This window comes from Carettochelys insculpta, chromosome 23, assembly GCF_033958435.1.
Source record: "Carettochelys insculpta isolate YL-2023 chromosome 23, ASM3395843v1, whole genome shotgun sequence".
Classification (NCBI taxonomy): Eukaryota; Metazoa; Chordata; order Testudines; family Carettochelyidae; genus Carettochelys; species Carettochelys insculpta.
The window spans coordinates 10598628-10614774 of NC_134159.1; the positions used below are offsets into that span (position 1 = coordinate 10598628).

The following is a 16147-nucleotide window of genomic DNA, read 5'->3' on the forward strand; positions in this document are numbered from 1 at the left end:
ATCCTGGTAGTCTGGTCCACTGGTTAGTTACTGACACAGTTAGAAATGTTTTTATCAAGTCTGAATTTGTCTAGCTCTAGCTTTTAGTCATTTGACCATGTTATGCCTTTCTCTGCTAGGTTGAAGAGCCGATTCTATTATTAAATATTGGTTCCCCACTGAAGTCCTTACAGACTGTAATCAAGTCACCCCTTAATCTTAGAATTACAGAACCATAGGGTTAGAAGGGACAACAAGGACCATATAGTCTAACCCAGGGGGGCAGGCCCCCTCAAGGAGGCATGAAAGTTCAAAAGAGGGGCTTAGCACAATCAGCTGCCTGTCTCAGGCTAGTCCACCTCCTTTAAAATGTTGAAATATGTTGCTGTTTTTATGCATGTGTATTCACATTGATATACTGATTAATAAAGTTCTTACATTCAATAGATTTATTTCCTTATACCTGCTGAAAGTTTTGTTTTTGTTTTGTTTTGTTTTGTTTTGGTATGAACATAACCAGAAAAAGCAAACATGATTCTGGGATGCATTAACAGGTGTGTTGTGAACAAGACACAAGAAGTCATTCTTCTGCTCTACTCTGCACTAGTTAGGTCTCAGCTGGAGTATTGTGTCCAGTTCTGGGCACCGCAGTTCAAGAAAGATATGGAGAAATTAGAGAGGGTCCAGAAAAGAGCAACAAGAATGATTAAAGATCTAGAGAATGTGACCTTTGAAGAAAGGCTGAAAGAATTGGGCTTGTTTAGTTTGGAAAAGAGGAGATTGAGGGGAGACATGATAGCGGTTTTCAGGTATCTAAAAGGGAGTCATAAGGAAGAGGGAGAAAACTTGTTCTTCTTGGCCTCTTAGGATAGAACAAGAGGCAGTGGGCTTAAACTGCAGCAAGGGAGGTTTAGGTTGGACATTAGGAAAAAGTTCCTAACTGTCAGGGTGGTCAAACAGTGGAATAAATTGCCAAGGGAGGTTGTGGAATCTCCATCGCTGGCGATATTTAAGAACAGGTTAGATAGATGTCTATCAGGGATGGTTTAGACAGTACTTGGTCCTGCCATTGGAGCAGGGGGCTGGACTCAATGGCCTCTCGAGGTCCCTTCCAGTCCTCGTGTTCTGTGATTCTGTGGAAGTTTCTGTCCATTTGGATGACATTAGACGGATGGGTGGTGGGGCTGGTAATTGCAGGGACAAAAAGTGGGGTATGATGTGAAAAGTTTGCTCACCCCTCTTTGCTAACCCTCTGCCAAGATGTAGGATGCAGGACTTTTTCTTTGTTAAGCTAGATAAATGGAAGGAGCTCAAGGACTATACAAAGCAGATTTGCAGATCCTTTAATCTTTCTTGTAGAGAGGATTCAGAGAACAGCCAATTTGTCGCCATCCTGCATGAACTGTGGACCCCTGAGCTGGAGGCTGTTTTTCAGTAGCACTTGCTACCAGTGGTAAATACAGAAGCAAAATAACCTCTTCTGTATCCAAGGCTCATATTGACCTTTGGCCACCACATTGCATTGCACCACAACCCCCAAATCTAACAAAGTGGGTCTTTGCCCATGAAAGCTTGTGTTTGGATAAATTATTTTGTTTGTCTTCAAAGTGCTTCATGACTGCTGTTTTCTTTTGTTCCAGTGTCAGTCTATAAGGTGCCACTCGTTTTATTTATATTTAGTCATATAAAACACACATTGGTGAGTTGCTTGTGCTCAGTTGATCAAGAGATTCTGATCACTCTGTGACCTAGACTCTCCATTTCTTTATTGCGTCCCCATTGCTGCAAACACCAGCGGAATGGAGATTGTTCATAACTGTGAAATGTTTGCCACTCTGAACAAAACGTGGCTTTTGTTTTCAAAATTTTAATCTGAATGTTGTCTTAATGCATCTTTAAAGTTTACTGTGATGAATAAAAATGCTGCTTTCCCATTATATTTTTAGAAGTATATGTTTTTAACCCAGTAGAGGTTGAACCGCTGTAATTTGGATTTCTCTAGTCCAGCAACATCCCTGGTGTGGCGGCACTGGTAATCCCAGGTGGTTGGGAGGGACAAACTAGATGCCAGGATTGCCAGGGAGCTACCAGAGCAGCTCAAGGACCAGCATTGAAATCCACCGGCCTGGCAAACTCCCTAGTTTGGGACCAGTCAGGTCCCAAAGGTGCTGGACTAGGGACATTCAACCTAAACTTTACTGTATTTTCAGGGGCGTGGGGTGCGATTCATATTTATGGTTCTTACTGAGCTATGTGGTTGATTGGTCAAGTCTGAGATTTTACCGTACATTTTGAGACCGCTCAGCCAGTTTTTAATCAATTAACTGTGGGCCATGTTAATTTTATATTCATTTTAATCAAAATGTTGTGCAGCATCAAGTTAAATGCCTTACTATAATGTATCAATGCCAGTACTGTTATCAGCCAAAGTTGTAATCTCATTGGGAAAATATAAAGTTAATTTGACAGGATCTATTTTCCATAAGCCTTCCTGATTGGTATTAATTATATTACCCTCTTTTAATTCTTTATTAACCAAGTGGTGTATCAGCTACTCCATTATCTTGCCTGGAATCAATGATATGCCGACAAGCCTACAATTAGCCAAATCATCCCATTTATCCTTTTTAAATATTGGCACATGAGCTTTCTTTCCATCTTCTGGAACATCCCCATCATTGGATCCCTGCAAATCCACAGATATCTGCTTTATATACATGGATATGGTTGCAGGTATCCACGACTCACTTTTGTGAATATGGATGTGAATATAAATGTTGTATCCATGCAGGAATCTACCCATTGTTCCAAGATTTAGTGAAAATCAGTATTAACTGTTCAATGAATTCCTTGGCCAGGTCTCAGAAAACTCCTAAACGCAAGTGATCGGACCTTGCTGATTTAATGTATAACTTTAGGAGCTGCTATTAATATTTTTCCTGGTACACAAATGGAATACAAAGACTGTTATATTAAGAGACTAAATGATCTGTTACGTATGTGCCCCTTGGCTTGGTTCTGCTGTAGGGGCAAAATTCGTCCCAGGCGTTGGGCTCAGACAGTGAGAATCATAAAATACTAGAATTGGAAGGGACCTGAAGAGGTCATCACATTCCATCCCCTGCTGTCACAGCAGGACCAGTCATCATCTATATCATCCCTGGTAGTTATTTATCCAGCGCATTCTTAAACATCTCCAGTGATGGGGATTCTGCAACCACCCTCTGCAATTTTATTCCTGTACTTAACCACCCAGTCAGTTAGGAAATTTTTCCTAATGTCCAACCTAAACTTCCCTTGCTGCAGTTTAAGCCCCCTGCTGCTTCTCCTACCATCAGAGGCTAAAGAGAATTTTCTCCCTCTTCTCTGTAACGCTCTTTTAGGTACGTGAAAGCTTTTATCATGTCCCCTCTCAGCCTTCTTTTTTCCAAACTAATCAAATCTCATTCTTTTAATCTTCTTTCATAGGTCATATTTTCTAGCCCTTTAATCATTTTAGTTGCTCTTCTCTGGACCCCCTTTAGTTTCTCCACATCTTTCCTAAACTGTGATACCTAGAGCTGGACACAGTGCTCCAGTTGAGGCCTAATCAATGCAGCGTAGAGAAGAGGAATTATTTCTTGTGTCTTACTCACAATACTCCTGTTAATGCATCTCAGAATCATGTTTGCTTCTTTTGCAACAGTGTCACACTGTTGACTCATACTCAGCTTGTGCTCCACTATGACCCCTAGATCTCACCCTGCAGTACTCCTTCCTAGGGAGTCACTTTTGTAAATGTGAAACTTATTATTCCTCCCTAAGTGGGGTATTTTGCTCTTGTCCTTATTGAACTTCGTCCTCTTTGCTCATCCCATTTCTCTAGCTTTCCAAATCCTTTTGAATTCTGACTCGAAAGCACTTGCACCCCTCCCAGCTTGGTATCATCTGCAAGCTTGATAAGCCTACTCTGTCTGACATTATCTGAGTCATTGAGGAAGATATTCAACAGAACTGGCCCTAAAACTGAGCCTTGTGGAGCCCCACTTATTATTCCCTACCAGCATGATTGAACCACTAATAATTGCTCTCTATGAAGAATAGTAACAGAGAGGTAGCCGTGTTAGTCTGTACTCCAACAAAATAAAGCAGCAGAAATGTAGTACTTTAACAAAATGATTTATTTGGTGATGAGCTTTTGTGGGACAGACTCACTTCTTCAGATCAAGATCTGATCTGAAGAAGTAGATCTGTCCCACAAAAGCTCATTGCCAAATAAATCATTTTATTAGTCTCAATAAGAAGTTATCTAACCACTTACACACCCACCTGGTGGTAGCTCCAGCTAGGTTTCATTTCGCTAGTTGACTGATAAGGTCATGCAATACTGTATCAAATGCCTTATTAAAATCCAGAAATACCTTGTCCACTGTTTCCCCTTTATCCAGAATGCTAGTTATCCTATCTGAGGCTACGTCTACACTAGGAAATTAAGTCTAATTTATCGAAGTTGACGTTGTAACCCTGAGTTTTATAGTCAAAGTTGTTTCTGCACTTCCCCATAGTTGCCAAAGCTCGACTGTTGCAGCAGTGCATTGTTGGAACCTACTGCCTAATAGGCAGTATTCTGTAAAGTTCACATCAGTTAATTCTTTTTTTCCGTTTAGGTATGACTTTTGCCTAATCAGCCAACTGACATGTCAGGAAACTGTCAGTTCCACATACTACATTGGTATGTGCTTAGGGAGCACCTAGCTGTGTCATGACAACAGGTCACTCAGCTAATCCCAGGGGAAAGAACAACAGTGACTTTTTGTAAAGTAACCTTAGGGAGCACCCAGCTGACTGTGCCATGCATCCATGATGCCCACGTGACTTGGAAGAGACTTTGTATAATTCTCCAAGGAAAGCAGGAAAGAAGGAAAAGTAGGGAATCCCGGGGGGGAAAAAAGGGGTGACAGCTGAGGGAGCTGTTGACATGGTTCAGCCAGTGGGTTTCCTAGGTGGAGGATTAGCCCCAAAAATAGATGCTGCCAGGAGAATCATCCCCCAGCAAGTGTTGCCTCTAGGGGCTAGCCAGCCCCAAAAAATATTTCCTGCAGCGGAGCCAGCCCCTTGGTGCTTGATGAGGTCCCAGAAAGTATGAAGAGCAGAAGCCTTCACCCTGGGCCGGCCAGGATGTACTTCTGTCTGGAATCATGGTCCGCACTGTGTAGCCAGCTCATGGTGAGGTGGGGTGCGGGCTAGCTTGTCAGCTGCATGGTACCTGTTGTGGGGGTGGAGGAGGCTGCCCTGTACAAATGTGAAGCACAGAAAGTAAGTTTCTAAGCCTCTCTTGCTAAAGCCTTCACTCTGCGCAGGGCAGGACATGCATCTATCTGCAAGCATGAGCACCACATGGTGGGGTCAGGTGGGGGCTAGACCCCCCATGGCGCCTGGGGCATGGGAGCAGATTGCCCTGTACAAATGTGAAGTGCATAAAAGAGGTTTCTCAGCCTCTCCGGCTATTTCCTGTGCAGGAAAGAAGCCTACACATGCCATGGTCTGATGTGCTGCTGGCTGGTCCCCACGACCAAGCCCCGATGTGGCTGTCCTGATGGCTCCATGCTGGGGCTCTCTTTCATGGCTAGATGTGATCACCACACTCATCATAAAGAAATTAATTCAAATTGTTGGGCTTCCTGTTTCCTACTTCCTATGTACCTGGAGAGCAGGGGAGGTGAAAGCAGACAGAATGTTCACATTCTGGACATTGTGGGATACCTCTGGAGGGCAATAAAATAGGATTTAAAGAAACGCTGTTTCCACACTAGCATTAATTTGACCTTTCACATTCGAACTTGACATTACATCACATTGGATGGTCGATGCGAGAATGTCAACCTTAGTGCTCCTTAAAATCAAATTAATGGTATTCACAGTGAAGACAGTCGCATTGTAAAATCAAGCTAAGTACCTTAAAATCGGCTTTATGCTGTAGTGTAGACATAGCCAAAGAACGCTGTCAGGATAATTTCACATGCTTTGTTCTTGACAAATGCTGACTGTTACCTATCACCTTACTATCTTCCAGATGTTTGCAGATGTATTCCTTAAACATGTGCTCCTGTATCTTTCCTGGCACTGAAGTTAAGATGACTGGTCTGTAATTTCTTAGGATATCCTTATTGTCCTTTATACATGGGCACTATATTTGCCCTTTTCCAGTCTTCTGGAATCTCTTCTGACTTCCATGGCTTTTTCAAACATGAAAGCTAGTGGCTCAGATACATTCTTCAGGCCCTGGTGACTTGAAGACATCTAGCTTTTTAAGTATTTCTCATTTTTCCACCTATTTTAATTTCTTGTCCTACCCCATTTCCACTAGCATTCACTAGGGAGGCATCCCAGTCTCCATCAACCTTCTTGGTGAAAACTGGTTAGGCCAAGCTGGTCTCCTGCCACACTTCCTGTCTTTCTTTTGCAAAGGAATGGTTTGCTCTTGCACCCTTAGTAATGTCCCTTTAGAAAAATTGTCAACTGCATTCAATTGCTTTGCCTCGTAGTCTTGCTTTCCACGGGACCTTACCTACCAGCTCTCTGGGTTTACCAAAATCTGCCTTCCTGAAATCCATTATCTTTATTTTGCTGTTCTCCCTTCTGCCACTCCTTAGTACAGGGGTGGGGAACCTGTTTTGCGTTGGGGACCATACAAGTGAGAATTTTAAAAAAAAAAATACCCTCACTGCGGCGATCTCTGAGTGTAGGGGTCTGGGCAGGAGGGAGGGTGCAGGAGCAGGTTGGAGATGGGTGATCTGGGCAGGAGTGGGCAGGGAGTGGGAGGCCTGGGTGGGGGAAAGGCACAGGAGCAGCTGCAGGTCGGGGATCTGAGTTGGAGGGGTCAGGTTGGGGGTGTGATAGGTCTGGGAGGGCGCAGGGAGGCGGTGGGAGTGGGAGGCTGAATGCAAGGGGCCACGCGAGCGGTTGAGAGGTCTGGGCAACAGGGGGGCACCTACCTGGTTAGCTGCAGATGCACATGGGAAGTCCCGCCAATCAGAGCAGAGGCAGGAAGCCTCCAGGCAGGCTGTCGAGGCTACTGCTGCTCCCCCTCCCTTCACCCAGCTAGGGGGACAGCTGCAAGCGGCAGAGGAGTCCAGAGCCGTTTCCTGCCCCCCAGCCTTCAGCAGAGTCCCCGGTCTGGATCTGGACTGTGGCTAGCCTCATCCAGCCTCTGAGGCTCAGGGCTTCACACCTTCCCCCCCCACATTGTGAGCTGGATGTTAAGGAGGGGAGCCCCAAGCCTCGGGGTTTGGATCCAGACAAGATATGGTCCAGATCCAGACTGTGGTCTGGGGTGGTTCCCCAGCCCTGCCTTAGAATCATGAACTCCCAGCCTTTCATGATCACTTTCACTCAAGCTGCCTTCGGCTTTCAGATTCTCCACCTGTTCCTCCCTGTTTGTTAAAATCGAAATCTAAAATGGCTCCCTCCCCGCCCCACCCCATAGTTTTCTCTCCCATCCGTGTCTCTGTCTCTCGACCTCCCTGTCTCTGTGTATATTAATTTGGAGATGGGTGCAAATAAATCTTTCCACCTCACAAGGATGCTGTGAGGTTTTGTTAAGGTGGTTAACTACCGTTAGTATTACTTTGGTGCCGCTGCCACTTAAAAGATGTGGATCTCTAAAAAGCCCTGAGGCTCTGGTCTGAATAAAAGCGCTTGAAATATTTCTTGCATGTTTTATTCCCCTACATAACAAATGGATATTTATGGTTTGGAATCAACCCTTCAAAGTTGTCTGAGCTGGCAGGATTCCTCTTGCTTGGGCTAAAGAAACCAAATTTCTTCTCTGCTGCTAACAGAGGCCATGTTTATCAGGGCCGAGTTTTACTCTGGGGAATGAAATGTGTGGTATGAATATAATCAAATGCTGGTTCAGACCAGGGGGTTTGATTGTCATGATTCAAATTGGGTCTGAAGAACAAAATCCAGCAGTTTAACTATGTAAAAAATTTAAGCTTCGGAGGGGTTTTGATACCTGGATAATTATCCTACAAGATCCAAAATGACCCAGTACCTGACCCGATGGTCAGAACAGCCTGCAATCCTCCGTATTGGAGAAAGCCATGCTAGTATACATAGTATCAAAACAAAAAAGCAGGAAAGTAGCACTTTAAAGAATAACAAAATAGTTTATTAGGTGATGAGCTTTCATGGGACAGACCCACTTTTTCAGACCATAGCCAGACCACAACAGACTCAATATTTAAGGCACAGAGAACCAAAAATAGTAATCAGGGTTGACAAATCAGAAAAAAAATTATCAAGGTGAGCAAATCAGAGAGTAGAGGGGCCGGGGGGCGGAGTCAAGAATTAGATTAAGCCAAGTATGCAAAACAGCCCCTATACTGTCCCAGGGACTCCCCCTCCCCTGCCCCTTTACTCTCTGATTTGCTCACCTTGACCATTTTTTTTCTGATTTGTCAACCTTGATACATTATTTTGTTAGTCTTTAAAGTGCTACTTTCCTGCTTTTTTGTTTTGTATTGCAGGTGACTTTTGACCTTCTGTTGCCATCCTCCAGGCTAGTTAGAGGAAGAGAGAAGCAGCTGGAGGCCCAGAGTAGGATTTGGATGAGAATTATGACCAGTGTTCCCTCTAATTTTTCCATCCATGTGTGACATAAATTTTGTTACATGTACCAAGTCATGTGCCCATGTAGACCACCTGAGAAACACATGCTGCCTACTATGGGCAGCTGGGAGCGCTCTGCTAATCATCTGGCCAGTACCTGAATCTCTACTGGGCAGCTGCCCAACCACCCAGCTTACTGGGAGCACTGATTACAACCTAAGAGAATTAGACAGGCCTTTGGAAGCACAGGCCCGGTTCACTTCTTGAAAAGCTGCTTTCTAGAAACGTGATGGGCTCAGCAATGACACTAGGTTGTGTCGATGTTGTTTTCACTGCTCGGCTGATAGCTCGGGGTTATCCTTTTAAAGCTGTTGGCCAGACTGGTCCATAAACAGAGGGTGGGAGTGGGGGCTGGAAGGGGAGTGAAGGGACCCCAAGCAGCCCTTTTTTTCTTCTTTGCAATCCCTGTTCTGGGGCCAGCCACATCATCGGCCCTCACCCTTCCTCCTCCTTTCCCCCACTCTGTGGTTTGGCTGCCTTTAGTGATGTGGGGGGGAGACAGAGGAGTAATGTAGCCTCAACCAGGTCTGTAGTAGACACGTAAAAACTCATCTGCAATCGTCTTACTTAGTCATCCTCACAGAGGAGGGACGACAGGACAAAACTTCTAGCTGACCCCAGGAGTACTCCAGTTGTTGTCCTTCAGTCTCAGTAGACCTTCTCCACGTTGTCTGAGGTCTTCCTCTTTTGTGTTTTCCTGGTGGGTTGCATTTGAAAGCCTGACAGACTGTGATGGCTGATGGTTTTCTGAGAGCATGACCTAGCCAGCCCCACTTTCTTCTCTTGATTTGAACATCAAGGGGTTCTTGTCCCATCCTATTCCATAGCTCCTCGTATGTGACCAAGTCTTGCCATTTGGTGAGAAGGATGTACCTCAGGCATCTGTTTATGACTGTCTGTCTGTAGTTCTGTGCAAGCCACACACAAATTCCAGCCACCAACAATTTGGCCTAATACTTGCAGAGATGAAGGTCTCAGCAAGAACGTGGAGTTAGTTTAGGCTTGCAAGAACCAGCCTCCCGCTGTTGGAGCTGGCAGTCAGGGGAGGATTGAGATATGGCAGGTAAACACTTTTTCAAAAGAAGCAGGTGATGCAGGTGTAACCTCTCCCTGTGTGACCAGGAATGACATTTTCCAAGCTTCAAAGAAAATATCCTTCCTGTTCCTCACCATGCACATTTTTTCCCTCCCTATGATCCTTGTTCTGCTCTTATCTTCCATTCAGGCCTTGTTTCCACAGCAGTATTGTGCAAGGGGTACATACAACTCCTTTGTGCCACCTTTTAAATAAGGGACTCCACACCAATAATCTAATGACAGCAGAAAGCTGGCTGGTCTAATAATACCAGGTTGGCACCTAAATATAGGGGGTTGTAGAACTTAATCATCTCTCTCTCCACTGTTCTTCATTGCAAAAAGGTATTGGTGCAGTTGGCAGTGACAGATTTTTAGTTGTTAGGTAAGTCTGTACTAGGGGAAAAAGTCAATTTTAGATACGTTGATTCTAGCTCTGCAAATACCGCAGTTAGAATTGTGTATCTGAAATCGACTTACTTCCCTAGCGAAGTCCAAGCCTCTGTAGTTCCGTGTCCGACGTTCCTTACTCCATGCTGTAGTGTGGTGTACGAGGTCGACGGCAGAGCCCAGAGGGACCAATTTTTGCCGTGTCTTCACTGCCAGCACCTCCATCTTTGGTAGGATAGACAAGCCCTTTGCTCGTTATTTTGTGTTCTTGCTCCTGCTCTTGGAGCGGCCCAGAGTCAGCCTGGAGTTTGAAAACCTGGCCCGCCCATCGACGGAGGGGCACAAAAGGGGCAGTTGTCTTGAGGCCTGGCATTTCAAAGGCGCCAAAGCAGCAGCCACCAGAGCTCCAGACCCCTTTGAAAGGTCACGGCAGTGCTGTGCTGCCACTCCACGTGCAGGCCCCCCTCCCAGCTTGCCCCCAGGTTAGCGGTGGGTGTTGGGCCTGCTGTTGAAAACCTGGGCTGTGCCCTGGTGAAAAGAGAGCTGCTTGCTTGGAAAGGTTATATACCCACTTTTAGTCACGTTCATGAAGATTTCCAAAGACTTAAGGTGGAGGCAGGGGAAACCCAATAGGTATAAAGATAGTGGAAGTACAGCAGGGTATAATGCATTCGTGAGTGCCGTGTCTCTGAATATTTCATGTATAACCAGCTGTGATTCGAGTCGCCTCCTGTATTGCATACCCTTTTTAAACAGCTGTAAACATCTTTGCTATGCTCGCTCCGTACTGCTGTGATAATGGTTCCGAAACTAGTCCCCTACAGTATGGTCTGGGATTCCATTATGCAGCCGAGGAACAAATCTTGTGCAATGTATCACTTTAACCTTTTGATGCATGAAGCTCACTCTCTTCTCCCCCACTTGCATATACACATGCAATATTTATGATCATCGGGGTTCTACAGTACTTTGACAAGCTGTGTTTTGCATGGCCATAGCCCAAAATACTTTGTTTTACAGCAGCTTGTAGTGATGGGCTGTCATGCATCTCTTAAAAGATGCATGTTTTGTAAATGTGCTATAGATGACTGTTAGAGATATGTCTGGATAACGTTTGGTTGGGTTTTAGTTGTCGACTCAATGGCCTTCCATAGAAGCAGCTGTTTTTTAAGCTAATCAGAACCTCTTGTCCTGTATACTCATCAACTATACGCAGTTTAAATGGTGTGGCTATGATCTGAAGAAGTGGGTCTGTCCCATGAAAGCTCGTCACCTAATAAATTATTTTGTTACTCTTTAAAGTGCTACTAGATTGCTTTTTTGTTTTGATAGTACATAGACTAGCACAGCTTTCTCTTTGTTATTAATTTAAAAGGAATTTAAGCTATACGGGCTATTTCTGCACTTGCTTTGTACTTGCTACTTTGCTGGCTTTTCTGGACTCTTACCCTCTGCTTCCACACTCACAGGGAAGCTGCTTTACAGAGTGGTGTTGGTTAGTCATTGATGTGGAAGAATTAGAATCAGAGAGCAAGGACTGAAATCTTTGCATATTATTTTTGTGCCCATCAGTGGAAGGGAATTCCCCACAAGCACCACCCACACCCCAAATATCACAAAAGAGCTTTGCTAGGATTTCTTGGGTAGCATTTTTGAGCATGAGTGCATGCCAGCAGAGCCTGCTTGCACTGAACTTTGATCTAGTGAAACTCAGTGGAGTTGATTGAAAGTTGAAGGCAACTTCTACTAGTCACAGGCCTTCCTTAGCTGTTATGGCTATACCAAAAATCCATAAAGAACAGCAGGGACAATAAAAATTAGAACTGAGAGGTAATAGTCAAGATTTTTAAAAGTGACTGGTGGTTTTTGGGTACCCAGTCTGAGCCATCTCAAAGCATCCGCAATTCTGGAAGGTGGTTACTTGGCCATTTCTGAAAATCAAACCCTTTTTTCAAAGTGCCTTAAGTCTGGCAGCCAAAAATAAAGGTGCCCATCACTTTAGAAAGTCTTTGCTAGTGCTTCTCCTAGGGCTGGAATTTCCTGTCTGATCATGGTTATATCAACTGGAAAAGGAACAGAATAGAGGCAAGTTACAGGTTCCATCCCTCTGCAAAATTCTGACGTCAAGGGTGTATTTCATCCAACATGCTCGTCTTTTAAACATGTTGAGCAGCCCTTCAGATGACCATCTAGAATATCTGCAGTTTCGCCCTGTGCAGAGTGCAGTCTCCCTTATCCAATTAGTGCCTCATTGTATGGGGAAGAAAACTGAATTCACTGCCAGGGTACCCGTACCTAAGCAGAACGAACTCATTAATTGCAGGAGCTGAGGTGGCCCCCACTCGGGGGAATTGCAGGGGTTTGAAAGTTGCACGGGCAAAGCCAGCACTGGGCTATTTTGATGACCAGCATTTCTGTTGTCTAACAGCCTGAGTGATTGAAAAGCTGCCAGAGCCGAAACGAGCAGCTAGTCACTTCCTTGCATTGTGTTCTCTCTTCCTCTAGTGCTGTTACGAGAAGAAGTGTCCCAGCTCCAAGAGGAGGTTCACCTGCTCCGACAAATGAAGGAAATGCTCACAAAAGATCTGGAGGAGACGCACGGCAGCAAGTCGGCAGAGGTTCTCTCCGCCACTGATCTCAAACTCCAGCTGGCACAGAAGGAGCAAGAGCTAGCACGAGCCAAAGAAGCACTGCAGGGTAAGAGCTAACGTTCCCCTTTGCCTCTTTTGCCGAGGTCTAGCTGTACATGGATCTGTCACAGAGTCTGAGCTTTACACTGTCCCTGTCTGAAGCTCCCCCTCCCTTCCTCTCTCCCTTTCTGTTTGTCGCATCCTGAGGTCCAACCCCCGGTGTTCACCAAAGACGAATGAAAATCTGCCCTCTTCTTTCTCACTACGGGGTTTATAGTCACCCCAGAGCCTCCTGCCTTTGTCTGCTGGGGATCAGAAGGAACTGAGCTGCTTCTAAAGGGCCTTTTAGTTTAAGGTAAAGGGGAAGTACTTTATAAGGACCCAGGTGTAAAGATTTGGCTCCCGGAAAATATCTGTCTTCTGCTCGCAGAGTTAGCTCAGTGGACTTGCCTGAATTTCCCTGCCATGCAGCAGACGTTGCTGAGCCTTTTACAGGCTCTTGGCAGAGAGCTTTCCCTTGAAATAGATGGTGTCCCCCATGCCACGTATCGATGTGTGTGTGCCTGTCTGCCTTCTGCCCCCAGTGCTGTATTCTAGCATTAGATGGTGGGTGTAGCCATGAATGCCAGTGGATGTCAGGAAAGCTGCAGAAACGTAACAAATTATGCACTTATGCCTTGAGTTTCTGCCAGAGTTTGATGTACTGATGTGGGTGGAGTGGGGGGAACACTGGCGGGGTCGAGGCTGGATCCAGCTTAGCTGAATTTCTCTTCTTTCAGAGCCCTTTGTGGAAATAAATCATGTTTCTTATTTCCTTAGTTGTTTTTCCCCAGACTCTCTTGAGATGGAAACTGGTGTTGGGACGAGCAGGCAGGCGGGCAGGGGTGGGGGAGATGGGTCGGGATGCTCAGGTACAGACATGTTGGTGGACAGGTGACCCATCCTAGCAGAACAGAGGTTTTCTCAATAGACCTTGCTACGATGCGTCTCCTGGACAGTCCAGTTCAGGACATTTGTACCTATAACTCCAGTAGATTTGGGTGTTTTTTTTTAATTACAAGACTTTGAACATGTTACAGTGTAAGTTGGACAATGTGCTGCCCAGTGGCAGAATTACCAGCAATGGCCATGACCAACCTACCTACATTTTGTATAGTTCCTACTCTGGTCTGGAAGAAGGTCCATGTTGTTTCTTTGCAGGGCTGTTCCTGGCCTCTTGTGTGAGGAAGCACAAGGGCTACTGGTTTCCAGCTCACAATGCTAGTGAGATAATTTAACCTGGAATAATATGTTAAACCCCTTCAAAGTGTCCATGAACTTGCTAATGTCTTTGCTTTTGTCTCCGGGTGATGTGCATGGCCCTTCTCAATATTGGAGTGAATGAGTCCATGTCTCCAAATGAAAGCATTGAGAAGCTATCGTGCTTATTTTACACAGCTTGAGAACTAGGATGCTGAGTTAGCATACATTTGAAAAGCTACAACAGCCAGCTGCAGCACTGGTAGCTGCTCCTGTATAGTACTTCAGAGTGCCTCTTGCTGCAGTGATGGGTGGCTTCTCCTTTAGATACAGTTACCTATCACCTTCCTGAGAAGTGGGAGCTAGGTTGAAGGAAGACTTCCATCAAGGACCTAGTCCTGACTGCCCTGGGGGTTAGATCTCCTTAACTATGTAACTCAAAGGTGTGGATTTCTTCACCCTGAGCAGTGTTTCCTCTAATTTTTTTCATCCATGTGTAGAATAACTCTTATGTGCATCAAGGCATGTATGGATGTGCACCACCAGTTGAAACACATGCTGCCCACTGTGGGTGGTCTGCTAATCATCTGGGTAGTGCCTGAATCTCTCCTGGCTGGCCATCCAAGCATTCCGCTTACAGGGAACAGTGACCCTGAGTGACATAGCTGGTTTAGTTAACTTCTGAGCGTAGAACTGGCCTAAATGCTCTAAGCCCATAGGTACAGTTGAATAAAAGATTTCATGTTTGGATCAGGAATGCGTTGAGCTGTTCTGTTAAATGGGGTACAGTGTTAATTCTGATCTTGCATAGGCTTGATATGAAGATGCACTGGTCTCAGGGAGGGCAGGGGAATGTGTAGATTCTGGCTTTGATCCTACTACGCATGGGGAAAGTAACTACTCAGCTCTGAAATTCCCCTTTAAAATTAGAACACCTTGTAAGAAAAGATTGAGTTGCGACAACCAAGCTTGTGAGTTTCAAGACATGCAGCGTGGGGATCAGTGCCCCTACGGTGGATTTATTGTTTTGTAATGCGGCTTAGAAGAGCGGTGGTGTTTGTGTCAGTTATTTGAAGTGGGAGTTCGAAGCAGTAGAAGGACTGGCAAGATGGAGTCCTTGAACATTTGCACCACTCTGATTCGTGCTATATGAACCAACCCAGGGAAGAGGCAACTTGTACATGTTAGTTTGAGCTCTTTCCCAAAAGCAGACAGACTGAGTGTTGTAGGGCAGGAGTGAGCAAACTTTTTATTTCAGGCCCCCCTTTTTGTCCCTGCAATTAGAAGCCCATCCAACCTGAGGGAGGACCACAGGACAGGATGTAGGGGGGCACTCAGGAAGGAGGGTGCTGGGGGGCTCCAGCGGTGCCCCAAAGGGGGAGAGACACCTTACCAAGCCAGGAGCACACTGGCTGCTTCAGTCACCTGACGTAGGTCCTCCTTATGACACCACCACACGTTTTGATTGGCCCAGAGGGTGCGATGGCGGGCAGGACACCATTCCCATTGGCCACCGTGCTCCCTTGGCAACGGGGTCAGTGGAGGCCACAGGGGATGGAGGAGAGGCAACAGAGGCTGGGGGAGCGAGTGGAAGCAGTGGATGGGGGAAGTCTGATCACGCTACACCCCGCTTTTGCACCGCCCCACTTTGCGCACCCCTGATGTAGGGGAAGGTAAGTTGTGGTGGTTTTGGGGGGAAGAACAAAGAGGTTGAAAAGAGTGAATTAAAAACTCTTGAGGTGACTAAGGATGTGTTCCCACTTGGTGCTGGTGAGTGATTCCAAGGTCAAGGAGCAGAACTTGCCTTAGCCCAATCGAGCAAGCACTCGGAAAATAAAATCTAACCACAGTGGTACAAATGGCAGGCAGAGTGAGCCACCCAACCTGGGCTTTTTACCCATCCACGGTGCAAGATCTGTATTCAGGCAGTCAGGTGTTCCCACCACTTGCACTGCCTTGGGAACTCTGTTTTTAGCAGGTTAACCCAGGTGTGTCTCCCCAAGCTAAGAATTGCATCCCAGCCCAAAATACAAACACATTCCTTATCTCATCTTAGAGTTTTCAAGGTCAAGTATACAACAGCTGCCCGTACCACAGCAAGGGAAGCAAACCAGCTTCTTTCTGAGTGCCGGAGGTGCAGCTAGGGAAAAGAAATGAGGAAAACAAAGCTGAATAATATTGCT

At 45.6% G+C, this 16147-nt stretch overlaps 1 protein-coding gene across 1 annotated transcript in view; it reads left to right on the forward strand.

The window, feature by feature from the left end:
* KAZN (kazrin, periplakin interacting protein) overlaps positions 1-16147 on the forward strand; it is a 401651-nt gene that overhangs the window by 275794 nt on the left and 109710 nt on the right. The window contains exon 3 of the mRNA XM_074975804.1: positions 12601-12792. Coding sequence (XP_074831905.1) covers positions 12601-12792 — 192 coding nt within the window. The remainder of the gene's footprint in view (positions 1-12600; positions 12793-16147) is intronic.